Raw genomic sequence first — 21,936 nt, forward strand, 5'->3', positions numbered from 1 at the left:
TCTGTTATCCTGCAAAGTGGTCACAACCAACAGGGTCCTTGTCCCTTGCTACTGCACTCACCAGGTGTGTGCTAGCTCCTTTTCCCTGCAGTCACAGCCTGAGATGTGTCTAGTCAGCACAACTGTGCCTGGTGTCCATCAACAGGGGAAGGCCCTTTAATCTTTTCCTACTCAGCCATCAGACCCTCAAACTGTCTGCAAGAGGAAAGTTTTTATAGCTAAGGCTGCCTCTTAATCCACTTGCCACCAGGGCTTGCTGTTGATTCTGTACAGTTGACCTGGAGGTCTTTGCACTTTCCTCTATCCTTGGAGGTCCAGTCTTTCCTGGGGTCTTCTCAAATTGTTTTAGGAGGAGAGCTTCTTTACCCTATGTTTATTTCTGTTGCCCCTGAGGTGATGTTCTGTCTGTTTTTGTGGAGAAAATTTGGAAAGTCAAAAGTTTTTTGACCTACTCTATCTTCCCAGAATCCTCTAAGAGTAACATTATCTTTATTTGGTAACCAGGGAAGTTAATGTCTAGAGTGGTTGAATGATTTATCAATGACCATACAATGTAGCAGCAGCAACAGAGACTATTTCCCCCATTGGTCATATTTTACCTTGTATTAAAGTTATTTATATATTTGTCTTCTCCTCCTATACTACAAGCTCCCTGAGGTCGGGGCCTTACTTAATCTTTACCTTTCTATTTCCCTACAATGTATAATAAGGGGCCTTGCAAATAGCAATTGCTCAAAAAATGTTGGTGGAATGAATTAGTAAAGCAATGTAGATCTGCTGCTTCTCTTTCCTCAAGTATTCTTTCCAGTAATTTTTGTAATCTGCTCACCCTCCACCCAAACTCCATGTAATCTTGTCCATTCTGGAACTTCACAAAACTGCGATGAGCAGAATGATTCATTGGGCTGGAAAGGACATCAGAGCACATTTGATCCATTTTTAACCCCTCATTTTAGAGATAAGGAAGCCAAGATGAAGAAATGGGACTTGATTTTCCAAAGGTCACTTTACTAATTTGTGGCTTTCATACTAAAGACATCAGTCTCTCGACTCCCAGTCGACTTGGTTCTTTCCCTTACCTGCGTTTGAATATATTCATCATGAGTCTGGTTGGCCCTTGTTGCTTTTAAATGTCACCAGATCCAAATCTTATCTACCAGGAGTTCTTGGCTGTGTTAACAAAGAAGGTCCCCCAACCAATAGGCTAATTTATCCCAGCCAGAAAACACTGATGAATTCCTCCCTGAACTTGAACTTGGTCCATCCCAAATACTCATCTTCTCTGCATCAGAGGAAGAGAGAGGAGAGATATAATGCTCTCTCTTTCACCTCTCCCATCCTTTGCTGGAATCAGCTAGGTTCTCTTTTGAGAGAACTCATGTAGTTTCAATGGAGTCAACCTCTGATACTACTTTGGATACCAATTTTTCTTCTTTGTATACATGCATATATACATTCATTCAGAGAAATGTTCAGAGAAAAACAAAGGTAGATGCAAATATCCGGGATCTAGGATAGCGCTCAGGGACTCGATCTTTTCCAAAACAGCCAAACCCCTTACAAAGCCTGGGAGGTTGGAGAGGGAAATCAAAGAACAAAGCTACTTCAATCACATGAATAGACAAAGCTTAGTCTGCACTCTGGACATTTATTGACTGTAACAAAGTGCAGAGTAGTCTTCCATGTGGGATGGAGTGCCAGGTCCTTTTGTGGGATCGACTTGTGTCTGTCTCTGGGGATATACTTTAGTGAGATCAGAGTCTCAATCTTACATCATCAAAAGAGTACTCTTCACAACCGCTTCTATAGGCAAAATCAGAAAATGCATTTTAGTTACTTTGTTTTCTCATCAGCTAGTGCCTTCTCCTCTAAGGAAGTCTTTTGTCTACTCTGTATTTCCCTTGCAGGTACCAATTTAATATGTTCTTTTTCCCTAATGGAAATTCCCTAATGAATGTAATCTCCTTGAGAGCAGGAGCTTTTTTTCTCTTTTTCTTTGTATCCTCAGTGTAACACAAAATAACTGGCACAAAGGAGGTGTTTTACAGTTACTTGTTGGTTGAATACCTGCAAACACTGCTATATAGGTTCTTAGACCTGCTTTTCTAAAAGGAAAGCAACTTTTGAGGGGTCAAAAATCTTCTTTAATTACATTCACCAACACAGAAAAATACAAGCAGAGAAATAAAGACCATCAGAGAGGGCTTCTAACCATCTGACCATAAGCAATTCATCCATCACAGATCAACATACAGATCCAACAATCTGACCATTGCAAACATACATAGTTACCAGAGAAAGAAGCACCAACATCTGGGTTTTCAAAGAGGGGGGATGGCTACCCAGAGTCTCATCTGGCACACAAACCTTCTGGCCTCCAAAGCAAAACCCCACCTCAGAGTACATACATACTTTTCAGAGCTGGAGGGCACCACGACCCTCCCAACCCAGTGCCTTTTTAGAAATTAACTAAAGGTGTGTAGGCCTCTTACAAAACAAGCCTGTCTAGATCAAGAACCTCTTCATGGGCTCCACCTGAGGGCTATTAATGGGCAGGGAAGATCTTTAACTCTAATTAACATTACCACTGCTCTTATTTCTCTCATACCTAATATACCCAATATAAAAACCATTTCCTATCGTACTCAGAAATAGACACACAACTTTTTCATCAGAAACATGTAGCTATCAGGCCAGGCTCATTTCCTCTTATAATAATAATAATATCATAGAAACAAGTCACATGTATATAAACCATAATGGATAAAAAGCACATTTAATTGGACTCTCACAAAACCCCATGAGGAAGGTAGTACAAATATTTCAGACAAGATCATTGAGGCTCCTAGAACTAGGATAACTTACTCCAGGTCACATAGCAGAACAAGGACTCAGATCTAGCTCATAAACTCATGGGATTTTTAGAAAACTATAGAAAACAGTAGACCTTAGCATACTGGAACCAGAAAGGTCTTAGATACCATCAAGTCTCACCCCCTCATTTTACAGATGAGGAAACTGTGGCCTAGTTCAAATACAAGTTGTCAGCGATGTTTCCACTACATTCTTACGGTGGTCTTTCTATACGTATATTCCTCACTTTTGCAAGCTGCGATGTTGCCAAGTAACAGAAAGGCCTCTTCTTCAAAGGGGACAAAGGGGCTAGCATGCATGAACACAGCTCAGGAAAACACCAGTGACAATTTGCCTTGGGTTTGTTTTTTGAAGATGCAAATAGCCTCCAATGTGGTTTCTTTCTTTTCCATTAACGTGTCACCCTTAAGGCAGTAGGGGAAGGGTCCCCTCACTTAAAAAGTGCTTCCCCCCCTTTCATCCAAAGCCCATTTGCTCGTCAGTTAACTGAAGTAGGCAGGAAGATCGTATCCAGGGAGCTACTTTGTAACTTTTATCATTAAATTCTCCTCAGATTTCATGATATTTATTTCCTCTTTTCTCTTAAGGCATCCTAGAATAAAGTACAAGTCCCTGCTCTCAAGGAGTTTACATTATCTTGAGGAGTAACTTCCATATCTGCATAATGCAAATGCCTGGGCTGTGAAGGCTTTCATGGAGTGATCTGTTCTTACTGTCTAATATTGCCAGTGCTTGCTCATTTGTCTAGTTTTAACTAAGACAACATCTGATATTTTATTGGATGCCAGTTGCTTTTCATTTAAGTCATAATTATGGTTGCTTGTTTCTTATGATAAAATATCTTATTCTTGTTATCGTTAAGTTGTTTCAGTCTTGTCTGACTCTTTGTGACCTCACTGGGGGTTTTCTTGGCAAAGATACTTCAGTGTTTTGCCATTTCTTTCTCTAGCTCATTTTACAGATGAGGAACTGAGGCAAATAGGGTTAATTGACTCGCCCAGGGTCACACAGCTAGGAAGTATCTGAGGACAGATTTGAACTCAGGAAGATGAGTCTTCCCAACTCCAGGTTTGGCACTCTATCTGTTGTGCCACCTAGCTTCCTTTTTGTTATTATGGTAAGAATTTTTATTCTTAGGGTTCCTACTTTTATTCTTAAATTAGAGAAGATATAGTGAATCAGCTGGCAAGAGATTTCCATTCATATCCTGACTCTCACACTTGCTAGTGTGACCCTTTCTAAGACACTTAATATTTCTGGGCCTTAGTTTTCTCATCTGCAAAATGATGATAATTTCAACTACTTCTCTCATAGTGTGGCTGTGGGAAAAGTACTCTGTAATCCTTTCAGGGATTTTGAAATGTGAGTTACTGTTTAGAGCTAAATGAGACCTTAGAAACAACAGAGTCCAATTTCCTCATCTTACCCTCGAAGTACCAGATACTCAGAGAAGGGAGTTCATTAGATCACATGCTACAGAACTTGGGCCTCAATGTTCTCTGCAAGAGGGGGGTATTAAACTAGATGCTCTTGAAGGTCCCTTGTGAGGTGAAGAAATGCTCATTAATTGACTACTTGATTCTGTGAGATTTTTTCTGCTAGTCTGGTGGTATATATTTCTCCATTATGGGAGGTGATGGGTTAAAAAAGGCTCTTTTGGAAGATAATCAGCAAAGAAGTCATGTATAGAATGTCAGATAAGAATGGTCTGTTCCAGCTGTATCTTCAGCTTGGATGAGCAATGTAGCTCCCAAACTAGGAACTATTCTGCAGTTTGTGGCTCTCAAGGAACTGAGTGTTTCTGAGAATTCTACCTGTAGTTTAACTTCCAGGGATGATTAGGGAAATACATTGGATCTGTTGTCATAGAACTTGACTCTAATCCCGGCTCTATTTGCTAGCCAAGTGTCCTTGGAAAAATCAAACTTTCTCTGGGTTTCAGTGATCTCCTCCACCTATAAAATGACAAGGGCTGAATTAGATGATGTCTAAGATCTCTTCCTGTTCTGACTCCCAAGATTCTGACTCTTTATCCGAGTCCTGATGCCTCATTGAAGTGAGAAGGTGATCATAGACTTCTGAAGTCTATGCTTGCAGTGCATGAGTTCTGACAGTTTCCACCACCAGCAAACAAACAAACACCACCTGAAATACAAGCCAAGTCTAGCTCATTTACAGTTAGTTCATAATCAGATGATTGACCACTGGTAGATAATCTTCTTTTTCCAGACACAAAATTCACAAAAGTCATCTATTATAGCGTGGAGGGGTTAGGATCTATAAAATCACGTCTGCCTTCAAGTTGTTTGCATTCTACTTGGTGGATACAAAATATAAACAGGTAATTTTATATATGTATATATGATATATATGACATTTATATATGATATATATGACATATATATGATATATATGTCATATATATATGATTATTTGAAAAGGAGAAAGGAAGCCTCAGTTTTCTTTGGCCAATAGATACTTTAGAGAAATACTCAGTCTTATGTATCATAACAACATTGTTTAATGTCAGCTTTCTCCCTACCTACCTTCCAAAAGTTGATCATAGCTAGCCTGGACTCATGACAAGTAAAAGGAAATGACTCCTAACCCTCTAGGTGCTATATCTGTGCTTTCCACCACACAATGTCCCATTAGCCTTTCTAATGGTAGAACATATTAAATTAGCAGTTCCCCAGGACTCTCATGGGATGCCTTCAGTATGACTCATTACTGCAAATCTACCCATGTTTTGATGTATCATGAGTATAATCTTAATGTTTCTAAAAATAGTGTTAAAGATAGGAACTGGCAGTAAGCCTTTTATGCACCAATAATTCAACAGTAAGTTTTGGACTTGGGGAAATGTTAGGGAGGGGCAAAAATCAAGAGGAAATCATTAGTTGCCATCATAGATAGCCAGCTGTATCGACCACACCTTATGTCATTTCCTAGACTTGCTCAGCCTTTCATGATTGGTGCTGGTTTTGGCATATAGCTTGCAGTATTTGAAAAGTAACTATTGTCATGTATTTAAGAGGGAGTTAAAAAAATACAATTGTGGGTCATTATGTTTTCATGTGTGACTTTTTGTGGCAACCCTGGTCCCATTGCTTTTTTGATTCAGTTTTCCTCTTGCATAGACACAGATGTACTCTATTGGTCCTAATTCTGAGCTAAAGCAGGAAAGAAATTCTATTTTTCATTTTTATTTGGAGGCAGATGGAATTTGTTATTAGGTAATAAGTTTGGGAAGGGGTGTTATAAACTAATCCAGATCTTTTAAAGTTTATGTCACTAAGGGCTTTGCAGATCCATGAAGTCAGGAACTGCTTTAGAGAATATAGTAGAGGGTCACTCTGGGTCATGGAGAGAGTTGTAAGTAATCTTAGAGATCATCCAGAAGCAGCAAGGTGACTCAGTGGATAGATAGTTGTGCTTAGCGTTGGTAAGACCTGGGTTTTGATTTAACCTCAGATATACTTCCTAACTGCGTAACCCTAGGGATAACAAGAGTATCAACCTTTCAGGGTTGTTGTAAGAATCAGATCACATAATATCTATAAAGTACTTAGCACAATGCCTGGCACATAATAAACATTTCCTCCCCTACCTCCCCTTCCTTCTTTCATCTGTGTCCTATCCTTTTCTTTTACAGATGAGAGGAAATTGAAGTCCAGGGGTAAAGTGATTTGGAGAAATAGTTAACAGAGCTAGGATTGAAACCCAGGGGCTCTAATTGCAAAGGCAATATACTTTTCGGTATATTCAATGTTTCATTTAATTTAGTTCAATGTGACTATAATATAAATGTTTCTTGAATTAAATTGGGTTGAATTGAATAAAACCATAGTGTCATGGCTCTGGTATTAGTTAACCTGATGTTTATTATCTATGGAATCTTGGGAGAGTCCATGAAACCTGCCTGAGCCCCAGATTCCTCATCCGTAAAAATAAAAGGACAGGTGTAGATTGCTCCTTGTGGCTCCTGATCTAAGGAGCCTAAGAAGAGAGAATATGAAAACACTGACTACAGACTGTTAGGGTTGGAAAGGACCTTAGGATATAGAATGATCTATAGAATTTTAGAGCATCTGAGCACTGCAAAGGACTTTGGAGATCATCTAAGAAGAACTGGGTGTAACATGTGCAATAAGTCACTATGCAAGCTTTTGCTCAAAGACTTCCAGGCAGTGATGGAGGCAGCCCACTCCACTCAGGTATTCCTTTAATTGTTAGAAAGGCTTTTTAGATATCAAGCCAAAAATTTGTCTCTTTGTAACTTCCACCTAGGGCTTTTAGTTCTGCCCTCTGGGATCAAAAAGAACAAGTCAATTTCTTTCCCATAGAATGATATTTAGCATACTTGAAGACAGCTATTCCATCCTTCGCTCTGGTGCTCTTTTCTCCAACTTTTCTTTCAACAATTCCTCATATGTCATGATTTCTAGGTCTTTCACCATCCTGGTTGCCTTCCATCATCACCTAGTCCTAAATGCTATGCTTCTTTTAAGGTAGCCTAGAATTGTATTAGCCTTTTGGCAGCCATCTTACCTTACTGACTCTTATTGAATTTGCAGCAGAGTAAATTTCCATATTTTTCTCTTCTCTCTTCTCTCCTGTCCTATCCTGTGCTCTTCTGAGACTGGGTCTCCCTATCTTGCCCAGGCTAGCGGGACAGTGACCACTCACAGATCCAATCCCAATACTGATCATACATAGAATATACGGAAACTTTAACCTGCTCCAGTTTTCTGATCTGAGCCAATTTACCTCTCCTTGGTCACCTTTTGCCTTCTGCTTCCAACAAGTCACCAAACTGGTACCAGACTTAGTTCAGACACCCATTTGGCTTCAGACTTAAGGCAGCTCAGGACTTCCCAATCCAAGCAATCTCCCAGACTCAGCCTCCCTAGCAGCAGGGACCCAGGTGTGATCAATCATGCTCAGCCCCACCCCTCCAACCATGTCATTTTATTTTAAACAGGAACTTCTGTCTAGCCATACTTCCCCCATCTTAAAATTATGAGGTTAATTCTTTTGAACCTGTGTAGGACTTTTATGTAAGTGGTGCAGTGGATAGAGTGCAAGACCTGGAGTCAGGAGGACCTGAGTTCAGATTTGGCCTCAGACACATGCTAGCTGTGTGACCCTGGCAAGTCACTTAAGCCTGTTTGCCTCATTTCCTCATTTGTAAAATGAGATGGAGAAGGAAATGATGAGCTAGCCCAATATCTTTGCCAAGAAAACCCCAAATGGGATCATGAAAGTCGAACGTGACTGAAATGATTCAACAATAACTAGATTTTACATTTATCTTTATTCAAATTCTCCTTATTAGAAGATTAATAAATTTTTCTTATTAATAACAGTTGTCTAGCCTGTCAAGATCTTTTGGGCTACTAACTCTGTCATCCAATTTGTTAGTCACCCTTCCAAGTTTTGTACCAAATTTGATAAACATGCCAGCTATGCTCTCATATATATCACTGATAAAAATACTTGAGCAACAGGGTTTGCAAGTCAGAGAGCTGAACCTGATATTAGGAAAATCTGAGTTCAAATTTCACCAGATACTCCCATAAGCTGTGTGACCATGGTCATATCACTTAATCTTTCTGGGCCTCAGTTTTCTTATTTGTAAAATGAGAGGGGATAGGACCTAATGAACTCTAATGTCCCTTCCAGTTCTAAATCTATGACTGTGTGATACTCTCATCACCAAGATTCTCCATGGCCTAGAAAACTCCACTAAATACCTTTTTTGCCCCAAGTTGTTATTGTACCATGAATGATTATTCTGTGGATCTATTCAACCAATTTCATATACATCTAACCTTTTGGTTCTCTAAGTAATATTTCTGCATCTTTTCCACAGAATAGTGTGAGACTGTCCAGTTGTTTGCTAATATGTAGCTAAATGATACCTATAGAACGTTCCTGATATTTCAGTCTGATAATCCTGCCAGAAAAGGAAATGAGGTTAGCCATGTTGGTTACTATCTCCTTTTCTATGTTGTCAAAAAGCATCATTATATGTTTGGGAATTTTGCTAGGAATCAAGTTTACTGGCCTTTTGGTTCTCTTTCTTTTTTATTTGTTTATTTTTTTGACTCTTCGGCAATCCTCTGGTCCCTCTCTTTCCCTTCAGTCTTTCAAAGTCTACTACTAGTGTGGTGGCCAAGTAATCTTCTTAATCAATTGTGTTAGAAACACAGGGCACAGTTTTTCAGGGCTAAATGACTTGGATTCATCAAAGGCAATAAGCTTCCTTAGTATCTCCTTTCTTCATCTCTTGGGCATTCACTGCTTATTAAATATTTTAGTTCTGGACTTTCCAGGTCAAAGACCATAAATTTAGAGGTGGAAGAGATCCTAGAGCTCTCATTTTAAGTTCTCATTCTTTTTGGTAGGATAACCAGAAGCAAAATTAAGCCTTTTTAAAGTTATCTTCACCCTTCTATCTAACCAGAGAAGTCATCTTTCCCCCCTTTGATCCTTCTCTTTCCCCCAACATAGCTTTAACCTCCCTTCCCCAAACACCTTTTTGACTAAATTCATGATGTAGGTCCGTGTCTCACTCTTGTCCTTTTCTGTTCTTTGTTCTGTGCATATCTTTTAAAAATGTAATATGATCAATGAATTCCCTGTGATCTACATTTATCTTTTAAGAAAATTTCCCTCTTTCCCCTCTGGGGGCTTGTTTCTTGTAAAATCTTCAGAATTCTATTTTTGATAATTTCCTATCCTTTCTGAGCTGTCCTCTCCTTTGGAAATCAGCTCTCTTAAACTCCGGGGTATGTGTCAGATCATGACTGATCATTTAGTTAAATTCTCTTATTTCACAGATGGAGAAAATAAGGTTCAGAAAGGGACAGTGAGTTGTCTAAGGTGATAATAAGTAGAAGAGCTGCAACTAGAATCTAAGTCAAATCTAGGTGTTTTGACTTCAAGTTGTTTTTAGTTGTGTCTGATTCTTCATGATCCCATTTGGGGGTAGGCAAAGACACTGAACTTGCCATTTTCTTCTCCAGCTCATTTTACAGATGAGGAAACTGAGGCAAGCAGGGTTAAGTGACTTACCCAGGGTCACACAGTTAGTAAGTGTCTGAGGTCAGATTTGAACTCAGGTCCTCCTGACTCTGTGTTTGGTGTTCTAGTCGCTGCACCACCTAGCTGCTTTGATTTCTGGACTAGTATTCTTTCCAGTAAACCAGGGTTTCTCAGAATTATTTGGCTATAGAGTATTTTTGTATTTTGGTCTGTGGTACCTGGTACAGTATGATACATGGTAAGCTCTTAAATCCCTACGCATTGATCTAGAGACCTTGAAATTTATTGTTAAAAACTCTACATGTTTAGTGTGGCCGTTCAACTACATCACCAAAGCATGGAATGTTAGAATTGGCCAATTCATTGATTAATTAAATGCCAGTTTATGCTGTTATTGCCCAAATCAGTTGAGCTTTGATGCTTCAGTGAAGCCATAAATGCCAGTGGGCAATGGAGGGCCTGACTTTCAATAAATGTTTTAAAATTTTCTTTGCTGAATTTCCAAGCAGAGACCAAGGTTTTGTAATTACACAGATGTTAAAATGACGCTTGGTCTAATATAGGCCAACAAATTCTTACCCTTCACAGCAAAAGCATAGTCAGAACTCTGCTTAATGTATTTTCCTCACCTTTTCCCTTTGTAGGCATATTTGTCAGCTTTGACACTGAGTTAGGCCATGTGTGTTCCCGCGCATAGTGAGCACTTAAATATTTGTTGATCTTAGTTAAGCTGAAATAGAACACTTCTTCATATAATCTCAATGTCCTTGTCTCCAAGGTTTTATTTGACTAGATAATGAAATCGGGAACATTTCTACAACTCCTTAACCCAGGATGAAACATTTGGATTAGTTTTGTTGCCTCATCCAAGCTTACAGATACTTTGGACGCCCTGCAAGGGTGAACTGGGGATGGGGGTGGTGTATTAGTGTTCGAAATTTAGGTTTAAGCAGTTTCCAGCTTGAACTATTTGAATTTGTCAGTATAGTGATCTTAAATCTGGGGTTTAACCTCAAGTGTGTGGGGATACATCCTATATAAAGTTTCTATTATTGTCACACTTATCAATTCTCTGGCTTTTAACAACACCCACCTCTCTCTCAAAGCTTCCTCTTCAAACTAGCATGAGTTTTGTTGTGTGTTTTTTTTTCCAGTGAGGTTCACTATTTCATACTGAGAGTACTATTGATACGAAATATTTATTCTTCCTGGAAAAATCTCTTTAAAAAGCCACATAAAATTTAACAATTTTAAAAAAGCCAACTGGCCTCCTTTGACCAGGTACAAACTGACTCCACAGCACAGAGTGGGTTGGTTGAGTCTTTTCTTAACTGTGGTTTGTTGTTCAGTCGTTTAAGCCCTGTCTTACTCTTTGTGACCCCATTTGGGGTTTTCTTAGCAAAGGTACTGGAATGGTTTGTCATCTCCTTCTCCAGCTCATTTTCCAAATGAAGAAACTAAAGCAAATAGAGTTAGTGACTTGCCCAGGATCACAAAGCTAGTAAGCTTAGGACTGACCATGCCACATACACTGCCACTCAATAAACTCTAGCGGTTCCTTGATCAAATATATGCAATCTATAGGCATTCAAAGTCCTTTATAACCTGTCTTCCCACTCTCCAACACTTTTGCAATCTTTTTATACTTCAAACACAACTATGTACCCTGAAATCCAGTAAAACTGAACTCCTTGCTGTTTCAAGACATTCCCGTTTTCTATCTCTGGCAGTCGTCACTGGCTATCTTCTATGAATTTGTGTAATATAATATACAAGTGCATTTATATTATTTTATGTATATATAAGATGAGGTAGAAATGAGACAGGAGAGCATTTCAGCATAGATTGAGGTAGGGAGAAATTTGTGGCAGGCAGATCAACCAATAGAATATTATAAGCAGTCTGCGTGTTGTGATGAAGACTGCACCAAGGTGGTGACAGTGTCAGAGGAGAGAGATGTTACAAAGGTAAAAATCAACAGATTTTGGCAATAGATTGGACATGGGAGGGTCAGTAAGAGAGTAAAGAGTTAAAAATGACTCTTACGTTTGAGCCTAAGTGTCTAGGAGAATGTTGGTATCCTAAACAGTAACAGGTAAGTTAGGAAGAGGGAAGGGTTGTGAGGAAAGATGATTCAGTTTAATACATGTTGAGTTTAAAGTGTTTATAGCATACCCAGATGGATATGCCCAATAGGCAGTTGGAGATGTGAGACTGTGGCTGTGATTAGACATTTTATATTCAGAATAACATAAATTATTGTTTTAAAATGAATCATATGAGTTAAGCTTTCTATGTGCCATTTTAGACTGATTCTAGAGACTTTAAGAATCAATAGTTACTCTGCAAAGGACAACAACTCTCCCCAATAAATAATCTGAGTATATGGGAAAGAGCTGAGATTTGAAGTCAAAGGACTTGAATTCAAACCTTGGATTTGCTCCCTGTTGCCTATGGGATGAAAAACAAGTCACTGCCTTTCTGTGCCTCAGTTTCCTTACCTGTAAAATGTAGAGATAGGATTATATAATATCTAAAGTTCCTTCCAGCTTTAAATCCTATAAGCCTTCCTCATTATCTTTCCATTATTCCCTTAGAATCATACAATTATGGGATTTTCAAGTTGGAGTGTGGCTCAGAGGTCATCTCATCCCTAATTTGCTGATAAGAGAACTAAACCCAAAGAGGAAAAATGACTTGCTCAGAGTTATGCAGTTTGATCTGACTCCTTAGCCCCCTTAATAACAGAATCTTCTTCTTTCAGTTCCAAAACTACTTTGTTTTTCTTGACTGGGTTGACTTGATGGAGCTAATGATTCTGCAGTGTGGGTACCATGAAAGCCATCTTTCATAAGAGGAAGGGACAGGCCCTTGGGAGCATGTCCCACAGTCCCTAGATCCTGGGAAATTATTTTGAAAAGGCCACAGAGAGCACCTTTCTAATATACTGGGGTTTCTACATCTTGCCTGATGAAGAAATTCAGTGTGTGTGTGTGTGTGTGTGTGTGTGTGTGTGTGTGTGTGTGTGTGTGTGTGTGTGTGTGTGTGTGTGTGTGTTTATCAAGGCAACTCCAAAGTATGATACTTAATGCATAATTTTCAAAGTCTGCTCTGTTGAGAGGATTACACACAAAACACAGAATCATTACAAGGAGTTTTCTCCATTTGTGAAGAATACTGGAAAAGAGAAATTACTGAATTTGTAGGAGTTGGAATTCAGGCTAGGTTTGGGGGTGGGCTTCTAGACAATTCATATGATGAAACACATCTAGGATTCTAAAAGGAGATCTGTGCAATTTCCCTTCCTAGACACTGCTCAGCGATATAGGATCAGAGAATGTCAGAATAAGTTGTCTCTGGTGTTGTACCTATCAAGGAATCTTATCTGATCCTTCTATGGGTAGGACACATCTTAAAGAAAAGCTTTTCAGGGTCTCTCTTGCTCTAGCGAGTAGAATGGTTTAAAAACAAGTCAGTATCAAGAAACTCTTATATTCTCTGGATCTTTCAGGCCATGTAAAGATGAAGTTGTTCTCAGAATCTAATTTACTGAGGCTATTTCATTCACCGTGGTGAATATAAATTTCTTAAGGGCAGGGATTGTGTCTCTCAATGTGGTTCTATGCACATAGGAATTTATTAAAAATTGTTTATTTTATTTCATTTTTTTGTCTTTGCACAGAACCTCTGATATAATAAGAAACTAATAAATGATTACTGGGTTGGATTTGTTCAGTCTGTACTGTGACATCTCAATTTTGTATATCCTCTAATACCTAGTACATAGAAGATCGTTAATACAGTTTTGTTGAATTGAATGAATGGGTGGATGAGCCTTTTAAAAACAACTCTTGTTTTCCTCTAGGACTAGACAGTGACTTCCTTGCTGTTTTGTGTGATTATCCATCTCCTGACATCAGCCCACCTATATTCCGCCGAGGAGAGAAACTACGTGTAATTTCAGAGTAAGTTTCCTTCCCAAGAACCACCAGGTACTATGAAAATGATAACTCCCATTCCTAAAGCACATAGAGCTTCTCATGGCAACCCTTCTGAACTTGCCCATAAAATAAGCATGATCCCCATTATACAGACGAAGAAATTGAGACACATAGTGGAGAATTGTTCACAGACATATAGCTAGTGAGCTGCAGAACTGACTGAGATATGAATCCAGGGTTCCTGAATCAAAATTCAGCATTCTTTCTCCAACACCATGTTACCCTTCTTTAGGCTGAAATAAAATAAAAATGATCAAATTATGGAGAGAGAACAAAACCATTGGCTGAGCTCCTCCTTTAACTAGTGGGCTCACCACTGTTGGTGAAAAGGGAAGAAACGAATCCCACTTTGGCAATAACACAAAATCACAGAAATTTCAGAATGGGAAGGAACCTCAGCAGCCACCGCATTCAACCTTTGTTCAAGTATCTCTACTACAATGTACCCAGCAAGCGCCTGTTGATTGATTGACTGATGGGCTGAATCAGATCATCTTTGAGGCTTCTTTCAACTCTAGGAAGCCATGATTCTATGGTAATGGAGGAGAGAAGCAGTGTTACATAATGGAGAGTGTGCTAAATTAGGAATCAGGAAGTTTTGGGATCAAATCCTGCCTCATATACTCACTAGTTTATGACTATTAGCAAGTGATTGAACTCTGATGCTATAAAATGTGAATAATAATCATTAGACTTGTAGTACCTACCTTGTAGTATTAGAGAGATTAAATTAGATCATGTTTTTGAAGCACTTGGCAAAATTTAAAGCACCTCATGGATATCTATTATGATCATTCCCTGTCATTTCCTCGCAACATGATCTTCCATAGACTAAATCTGATTATTTGTGTTGTTATTCATACAGTGAAGGAGGCTGGTGGAGAGCAATTTCCCTCAGTACTGGTCGAGAAAGTTACATTCCTGGAATGTGTGTGGCCAAAGTTTACCATGGGTAAGCTTCCTAAACTCTACCAGCCCAGCTCATAGTTATGATGCATTTTTGTTTTGTTTTAGGTTATAGGGACTTTACAGGAAATGAGGTGTTCTAAAAATCAATTACGTATCTAGAATTTAGAATTATACAGCAGTAAACACACCCAGATTACATGGCTGCAATTTTCTAGCTTCTGACCAAGCAAAATGATAGCCTGGAAATGGAAAATAACATGGAATGGAAAATAAAACAAGGTAGAATCTTCAGCCTGTACTTCTTGTGCTAGGTAGCTAGAGAACCTGAGTACAAATGTGGCCCTTGCTAGCTGTGTGACCTTGGACAAGTCACTTAACTTCTGTTTGCCTCGGTTTCCTCAACTGTAAAATGAGGATAATCATACCACCTACATTCCAGGGACGTTATGAGGCTCAAATGAGACAATATATTTATAAAGGACTTAGCACAGTACTTGATACATAGTAGATACTATATGAATGCTAGCTGCTATTATTTTTATCATACCATTTCAATGGGTCCATAATTTGGGCAGTCTCTTAGACTCTGAGAAAGAATACAGAGTAGCAGGAACAAAGTGAAATTGGAGGAATTCCAAGATCACTATATTCACATTTCATCAGGCCTTCATGGGCGAGAAAAGTTAAGGAGGAGGGAGAGAAGTAAGGAGAAAGGAGAGAAGAAAGGAAAGAAAGAGGAAAGGAAGAAAAAGAAAGGAAAAGAAAGAGGGAAGGAGGGAGGAAGGGAGAAAAGAAAGAAAAAAGAGAAGAGAAAGAAGGAAAGGAAGAAAGGAAGGAAGAGAAAAAGCAAAAAGCAAAGTAAGAGAATGTTTGTTTGCTGGTCTCCAAAAGTACTACTTTTACATTTAGAGAAGATCCTGGCAACCTTTATTGCCTGCTACCATGGAGATCTCATAAGATGATGTCTAAAAAGGTCTTACATTTCTCTGAAGAGTGTAGCTAGAGGCATCTTCAGTAATGATTATTCAGTTCAATTTAATTCAGTAGCTTTCTATTTGGCATCTACTCATGCATGTATTTTCCTGCTAAGCTAAGTTATGAATAACTTTTTATGTCTGTCTATCTATATGTATCTATGAATATATATATATATTATATGTTTACCAAAAGGTGGGTTGCCTTTTGGTGATGAGCTTCCCCAAATTTACTTTGAACTTCAGATGATACATACATAAAGTCTGTTCCTGGACTTGTACTTGAAGCCTGCCCAGCTTAGTACAATGTAATAGAACCTATCCTCTACTAGTATGGTATATGAGAATCCAAGGTCACTTCTATAACACTGTGTAGCATTAAAGGAGGATTTTTCATGTAGGATAGACAAAGAATTATGTCCTTCACCAGCATTCTCCTTTGATGTCTCAGATATGAAGAGAAAGTATGTATTTACATGTTTATGAAATACTGTGTTGTAACTTTTTTATTGCATATTGTAACACAAACCATTTGCTAACAAAGTATTACCAAATATGGGTCTGAGCCATTTCTGCCAAATTAAAAAAAAAATCACTTGAATTTAGTGTGTGAAATGTTGGTGCTCAGATGAGTGCTACTAAAAATATTTAAAGAGAGGTTGTCTTATTTAGTAAGTTAAAGGCTCTATCTACAATCTAGTTTATAGGAAAATGAAATTGCTAAATAGCTTTGTGGATCCTACTCAGCTGACTAAAAGATTCGTGTATTTGTCATACAGGAACAAGAAAGAAGACAGTGTGATATGGTGGAAAGAGCCCTGGTTCTGAAGTCAAAGAAGTTGGGCTCAAGTCCTACCTATGATATTTGCTACCTGTGTTACCTTGAGCATGTCATGTATTCTCTGCAAGCTTCAGTTTCCTCATTGGTAAAATGAGGGGAATAAATCAAGTAGTTTGTGAGGTCTTTTCCACTCTAGAACTATGATCAAGGGGAAAAGATTATAACAATAGTGATGATAACTTACATTTATATAAAACATTAAGGTTCACAAGTGTTTTGGTCTTTGGGAGTCAGGGAGCATCCATCCATTAACTTTTGTGTTTGTGAATTTATAAAATTCACTTGTTCCAAATCTATAGATTCTACCTTTTTGATAGTTTGGTCTTGCACTCAGCTGTTTTTGACTGTTGGGTTCTAGGGAAGAGTGATGTGAAGATTTTGTTGTTTAGTCACTTCAGTCATATCTGACTCTTCATAACCCCATTTGGCATTTTCTTGGCAAAGATACTGGAATGGCTTGCTATTTCCTTCTTCAGTTCCCTTTACAGATGAGGAAACTGAGGCAAACAGGGTTAAATGGCTTGTCTGGAGTCACACAGCTAGTAAGTATCTTAGGGCATATTTGAATTCAGGTCTTCCTGACTCCAGGTCTGTTGCTCTATCTGTGGCACCACATTACTAACCTGACATGAGGGTAGAGGGAGCTTGAATGTCCAGAGAATGAAAAGGAATTTAATGGAACCTTTCTTGTTTTCCAGTTGGCTCTTTGAAGGATTAGGAAGAGACAAAGCTGAAGAACTTTTGTTGCTGCCTGACACAAAGATAGGCTCCTTCATGATCAGAGAAAGTGAAACCAAGAAAGGTAAGGAAGACCAAAGGGTACTTTTTTCTTTCCATGTCGTTATCAGATTTTTATAAGTTCCTTTCCCACTTGACTCATTATGGTCCTTCATTGTCCCATCCTCCTACACCTTTGGAGACCATATCCAGAGCTGGTAATCTAATGAGCAACCTACACACTGTCTAAAGCAGCTGGAACGTACAAAAGTAACACGAATCGGAAATATAGAGAGAGCAAAGCGGTAAACAAGATGGTGAAAGGAAACAAAGTGATAGAATGCTGGTTCTGAAAGGCACTTTTGAGCATAGAACATTAGAGCCAGAAGAAACCTCAGATCAGAGAATGTTGGCACTAGAAAGACCTTGGAATATAGAAAATAAGAACTAGATGGAATCTAACAACATAGAGTATTAGAACATAGACGTCAAAATGTTGGAAGAGAAAGAAGCCACAGAATGGCACAGCATAAGACACAGAATGATAGTATTGGAGGAGGCCTTATATTGCAGACTTAGAACATGGAATGAGTTAGAAGTGGGGAAAAAGAACCCATTGTGATTAGGTCAACCTGAGGAAAATAGACCAAGCAAGCTGATGATTTCTGACTTTGTTCCTATGCCAATGACCAATTGGTAAGGGTAAAGATGGAGATAGCAGGATCTTGAAAAAAAGGATTATAGTGCTAGTATTCATTAAAGAAGGCCTTACATTCATTATGCACAATAGAGAAAACCAGAAAGCTCTGTTTTAGAGTATGTTTTCTATGCAATTATTTGTAACTGGAGAAAAAAAAGGAAGTGTAGGATTTTAAAGTTAAAAAAAGAATTTTAAGGGGTCAAGTATATCAGGGGCATAACAACTAATCACACAACATACTTTTCAGTTTAATCTTCAGTATTAACATTTTCTCCATCATTTTTCTAAATCTAGAAAATCAGTAAAACAATAAATAAGTCTTGATTTTTGGGATTTCTGGATTCCTGATGTGAAAATACACTGAATTTAACAACTGGCTCTTGTGAGCCAGTTATAGCTGGCTCTAATACCTCCCTGAAGTACCTTCTCACCTCTAACTTTACAAATGTGAAAAGTGAGACACTGATAAATGAAGTGATTTGCCAAAGGTTACACTGGTAGTTGAACTAGGATTCAAACGTAAGGCTTCAGACTCCACATTCAGTATATTATACCATAGAGTCTTGCCATGGGATTTCCTTTTGGTTGGGGGTTGGACTAGATGTTTGCTGAGGTCACTTCTAACTCTGAAATTCTGTGATTCTATGAGATAAGAAACCTAGGTTCAAATTCTGCTTTATACACTTAAAAACATGGATAAGCATCCTAACAGCTCAGTGCCTGTTTCCTCAACTGAATGGTACAAAATATAGAAGTGTTTCTTTTTAAAGGAAAATGCTCTGTAAACCTTTAAGTACTATGTAATAGTACTTAGTAATAGTAGATGCTTAATAAATTCATTTATTAATTCACTCACTAACAAAATATTGAGTGCATATGATGTTCAAGAAATATACTATACTAGATAGGCACTGATTAATCTTATAGAAGATAAATTGAGTCTAAAAGCCCCAAATGATGTTTCTTCCAAACATCTAAATCTGCCATTTTGGCAAATGAAAAATCTAAACTAAAACAAAAGTAAAACTGCAAATGGAAATCCCAAAGGAGTCATGAAACTCTGGTGCCCTAACTTTCATTAATTATTTCCACATCAGCATGCTTGCCCCACCTGTACTAAAAATAAAGTTCATCAGCCTTGCATGCAATGAAGCAGTCCCCAGAGAAGTAGGCTCATGTCCTCTGGGTATGTATGCAAAAATTCTTATGTATTTTCCACTTGTCACCCCTGGCTGCTTATGGTACATGAACTTTCAGGCCCTGTTGGTGTTCCGGGAAAATACATACTAGGTTTTATAAAGTGGTGCTTGGGCAAAAAGTGACTGACAGATGATGTAACTAGGCATAAGCAGAATCATCGATATAGATGCTTCTATCTGGGAAGGCCCTCAGAGACTGAATAGTCTTATTTTACAGATGAGGAATCTAAGGCCTGGGAGGTCCCAGTGTCAGAGAAGATCATGAGATTTAGAGCTAACGGGAATCATAGAGATCATCTAGTCTAAACTTTTCCCTCGTTTTATACATTTGAAACAACTTCAAGATCCTAACTCTCTTATCAAAATTGAGCCCCTCATATAACACATAGAAGGCATCACAGAGCATCTGTCGATGTCCATTTTCTACACCATTCTTAAAATGAAAAACGTCATCATCAACAACAATAAATAAATGACGAAAACCAAATCCTTGATTAACCTCAATCAGTAACGACCTTTTTTCTCCACTTGGACCTGCCAAAATGGATGTTTTTCTCCTTTCTGGCACACTTGGCACTTAGGTCTCTGCCTTGAACAGATCTACAAGTTTCATAAGAGTCTAGACTGGAGTTTATCAAATCTTTGTATCATCCCTTTCACCTGTCAAAGCACTCTGCACAAAAAGACATTTTGCTGAAGTTGTGAGGTTTTTTGACTATGGTGATTGTGACTTCAAACAAGAGACAAACTTTTTAAAGATTCTTTTTGTTTTTCTCATTTTGTCAAAGTAAATTAGCATGGGTGTCATGGCATCACTGATTTAGAACTCAGATCAAGTACTTAGCACCATATCTGGTGCACAGTAGGTATTCAAAAAATATTTATTGACTCCTTGACTCTTACAATGGCTTTGCTTTTAAAATTATTTTCAATTAATTTAAAATTTGTTAGTAAAAAATGAAAAAAAAATGTGTTCATAAAAAATAAAAATAAGTCCAAACATTATTTCATTAATATCTGTCAACTTCTCAAAAGCAGAAGAGCATGTACAAAATAAGATAACAGAGTGGTTGGTCATTTAGACAAGAGGCCATGGGACTTATTTAGGTTTGAGTAACAAATTCCAATTCAACCTAATTGTTGAATCTCTTGGTCATCTGGCAAGGTAGTTGTAATGTATTCATAGTCTGTTTGATTAACTGTTGGTAGATGTTGCCATCATACTTGCTGCCATAATACTTAGATGTCCAGCAAAAAGTAAGGCTAAATCTAGGCACAGAGGCACAAGGTGAAGCATTTGTTTTAGATGTGGCTGATGTGTTAATTAAAAAGAAGTCACTATCTTGATTGTACTTAATCTGCTATAAGGGAAAATTCTATTACGTGCAGGTTTTGTGGTGAGGGAGGACAGTCATTTGGAAATAATAGTGATATAAATAAAATAAAAGAGTACCAACAAAGTTCTCAAAAAAGAAAAAGTAAAGCTAAAGGTAAAATATGGTAAGTCACACGTAAGATGTGGGAAGTAAGAAATGGGAAGATGTGGTGGGAGGCCCCATCAAAGATAACTTGGAGATGAAGCTGTGTAGTAATAGGAACTGCACTTGAAGTCAACAGGGCTCAGTCCAGGTCCTGAGTCTGACTTCTTTGAGCTCAGTTTCCTCATTTGAAAAATTAGGAAGTTAGACTAGATCATCTCTGATGGTTCTTTCTGCTCCAACATGCTGGGATTGGTGTTTTTGCGAAACTGTGTTCTGAAGAAATAGTGACATGTCCAAGGTCTCATGGCTAGTATGACTAGAGTTGGGACATGAGTACAGGTCTCTTGACTCCAAGTCACTGGCTTCTTCTACCTGGAGTCTCAGTGTTAACATTGACAAACTGGGGTTGAAAGAGGTGGGGTAGGAAGAGGTAGAGTTATCTATCACAGAGATCTTCGAGCCCAAGCTTGAACTTATTAGGGATATTGTAAGGAAAGATTCCTTTTTCACATAGGAGTTGGACTGAAAAATGTGGTGACAAATTCAAATAGAAACAGGGGCTACTAAGCTATTCATAAGGATCCCTGAAGGTCACATAATTGACCTGGAAATGTCATATGTTAATATCGTTCATGTTTTAGTGTTTTCTTATTTATTTTGTTAACTTTTTCTCAATTGCATTTTAATTTGATTTTGGCCATGTTTGACACCTCTGGGCTTAAAGGGATCTGAGGTTCTTTTCAGCTCTGAAATTGTGAGGTTCTAATTAGGACACAGCTTGCCATTTCACTCTCTTCTCAATCATGAATATTAGAGGGAAACATCATATGGGCAAGGTAAGTATGGTGTTGGCAGGGCAAGTGATCTACCAGGGTAAGGCTTCAAGACAGACAAATAGATAGCAATCTGATGGCTTGGACCCCTTCCAACATAATTCAAATGTTTAAAAACAAAAAGAAGGAAGGAAAGAAAGAAAGAAAGAAGGAAGGAAGGAAGGAAGGAAGGAAGGAAGGAAGGAAGGAAGGAAGGAAGGAAGGAAGGAAGGAAGGAGTTTTGAGACTTTTGAGAAAAGAAGAAAAAAAGAAGGTGCTGGTCTCAAAATCCAAAGAAAAGTTGGTTCTTTCTTCTATATGTACTTTACTTAATATCACAAATAGTCATTTCTCTCAGTGGAAGAATTCAGACCCTAT

General features: G+C 38.3%; 2 protein-coding genes across 3 annotated transcripts in view; one reads left to right on the forward strand and one right to left on the reverse strand.

The window, feature by feature from the left end:
• TG (thyroglobulin) overlaps window positions 1-21,936 on the reverse strand; it is a 366,261-nt gene that overhangs the window by 106,797 nt on the left and 237,528 nt on the right. The gene's annotated exons all lie outside the window — the stretch shown is intronic.
• Window positions 1-21,936, forward strand: part of SLA (Src like adaptor) — a 60,281-nt gene that overhangs the window by 23,005 nt on the left and 15,340 nt on the right. Inside the window, exons 3-5 of one of the 2 annotated variants that reach the window (XM_072603013.1) lie at window positions 13,790-13,889; window positions 14,791-14,877; window positions 17,348-17,451. In XM_072603013.1, the coding sequence (XP_072459114.1) occupies window positions 13,790-13,889; window positions 14,791-14,877; window positions 17,348-17,451 (291 nt within the window). The remainder of the gene's footprint in view (window positions 1-13,789; window positions 13,890-14,790; window positions 14,878-17,347; window positions 17,452-21,936) is intronic. The other variant, XM_072603014.1, reaches the window with a different exon arrangement.

Source organism: Notamacropus eugenii, chromosome 4 (assembly GCF_028372415.1).
Source record: "Notamacropus eugenii isolate mMacEug1 chromosome 4, mMacEug1.pri_v2, whole genome shotgun sequence".
In the NCBI taxonomy this organism is placed as follows: domain Eukaryota; kingdom Metazoa; phylum Chordata; class Mammalia; order Diprotodontia; family Macropodidae; genus Notamacropus; species Notamacropus eugenii.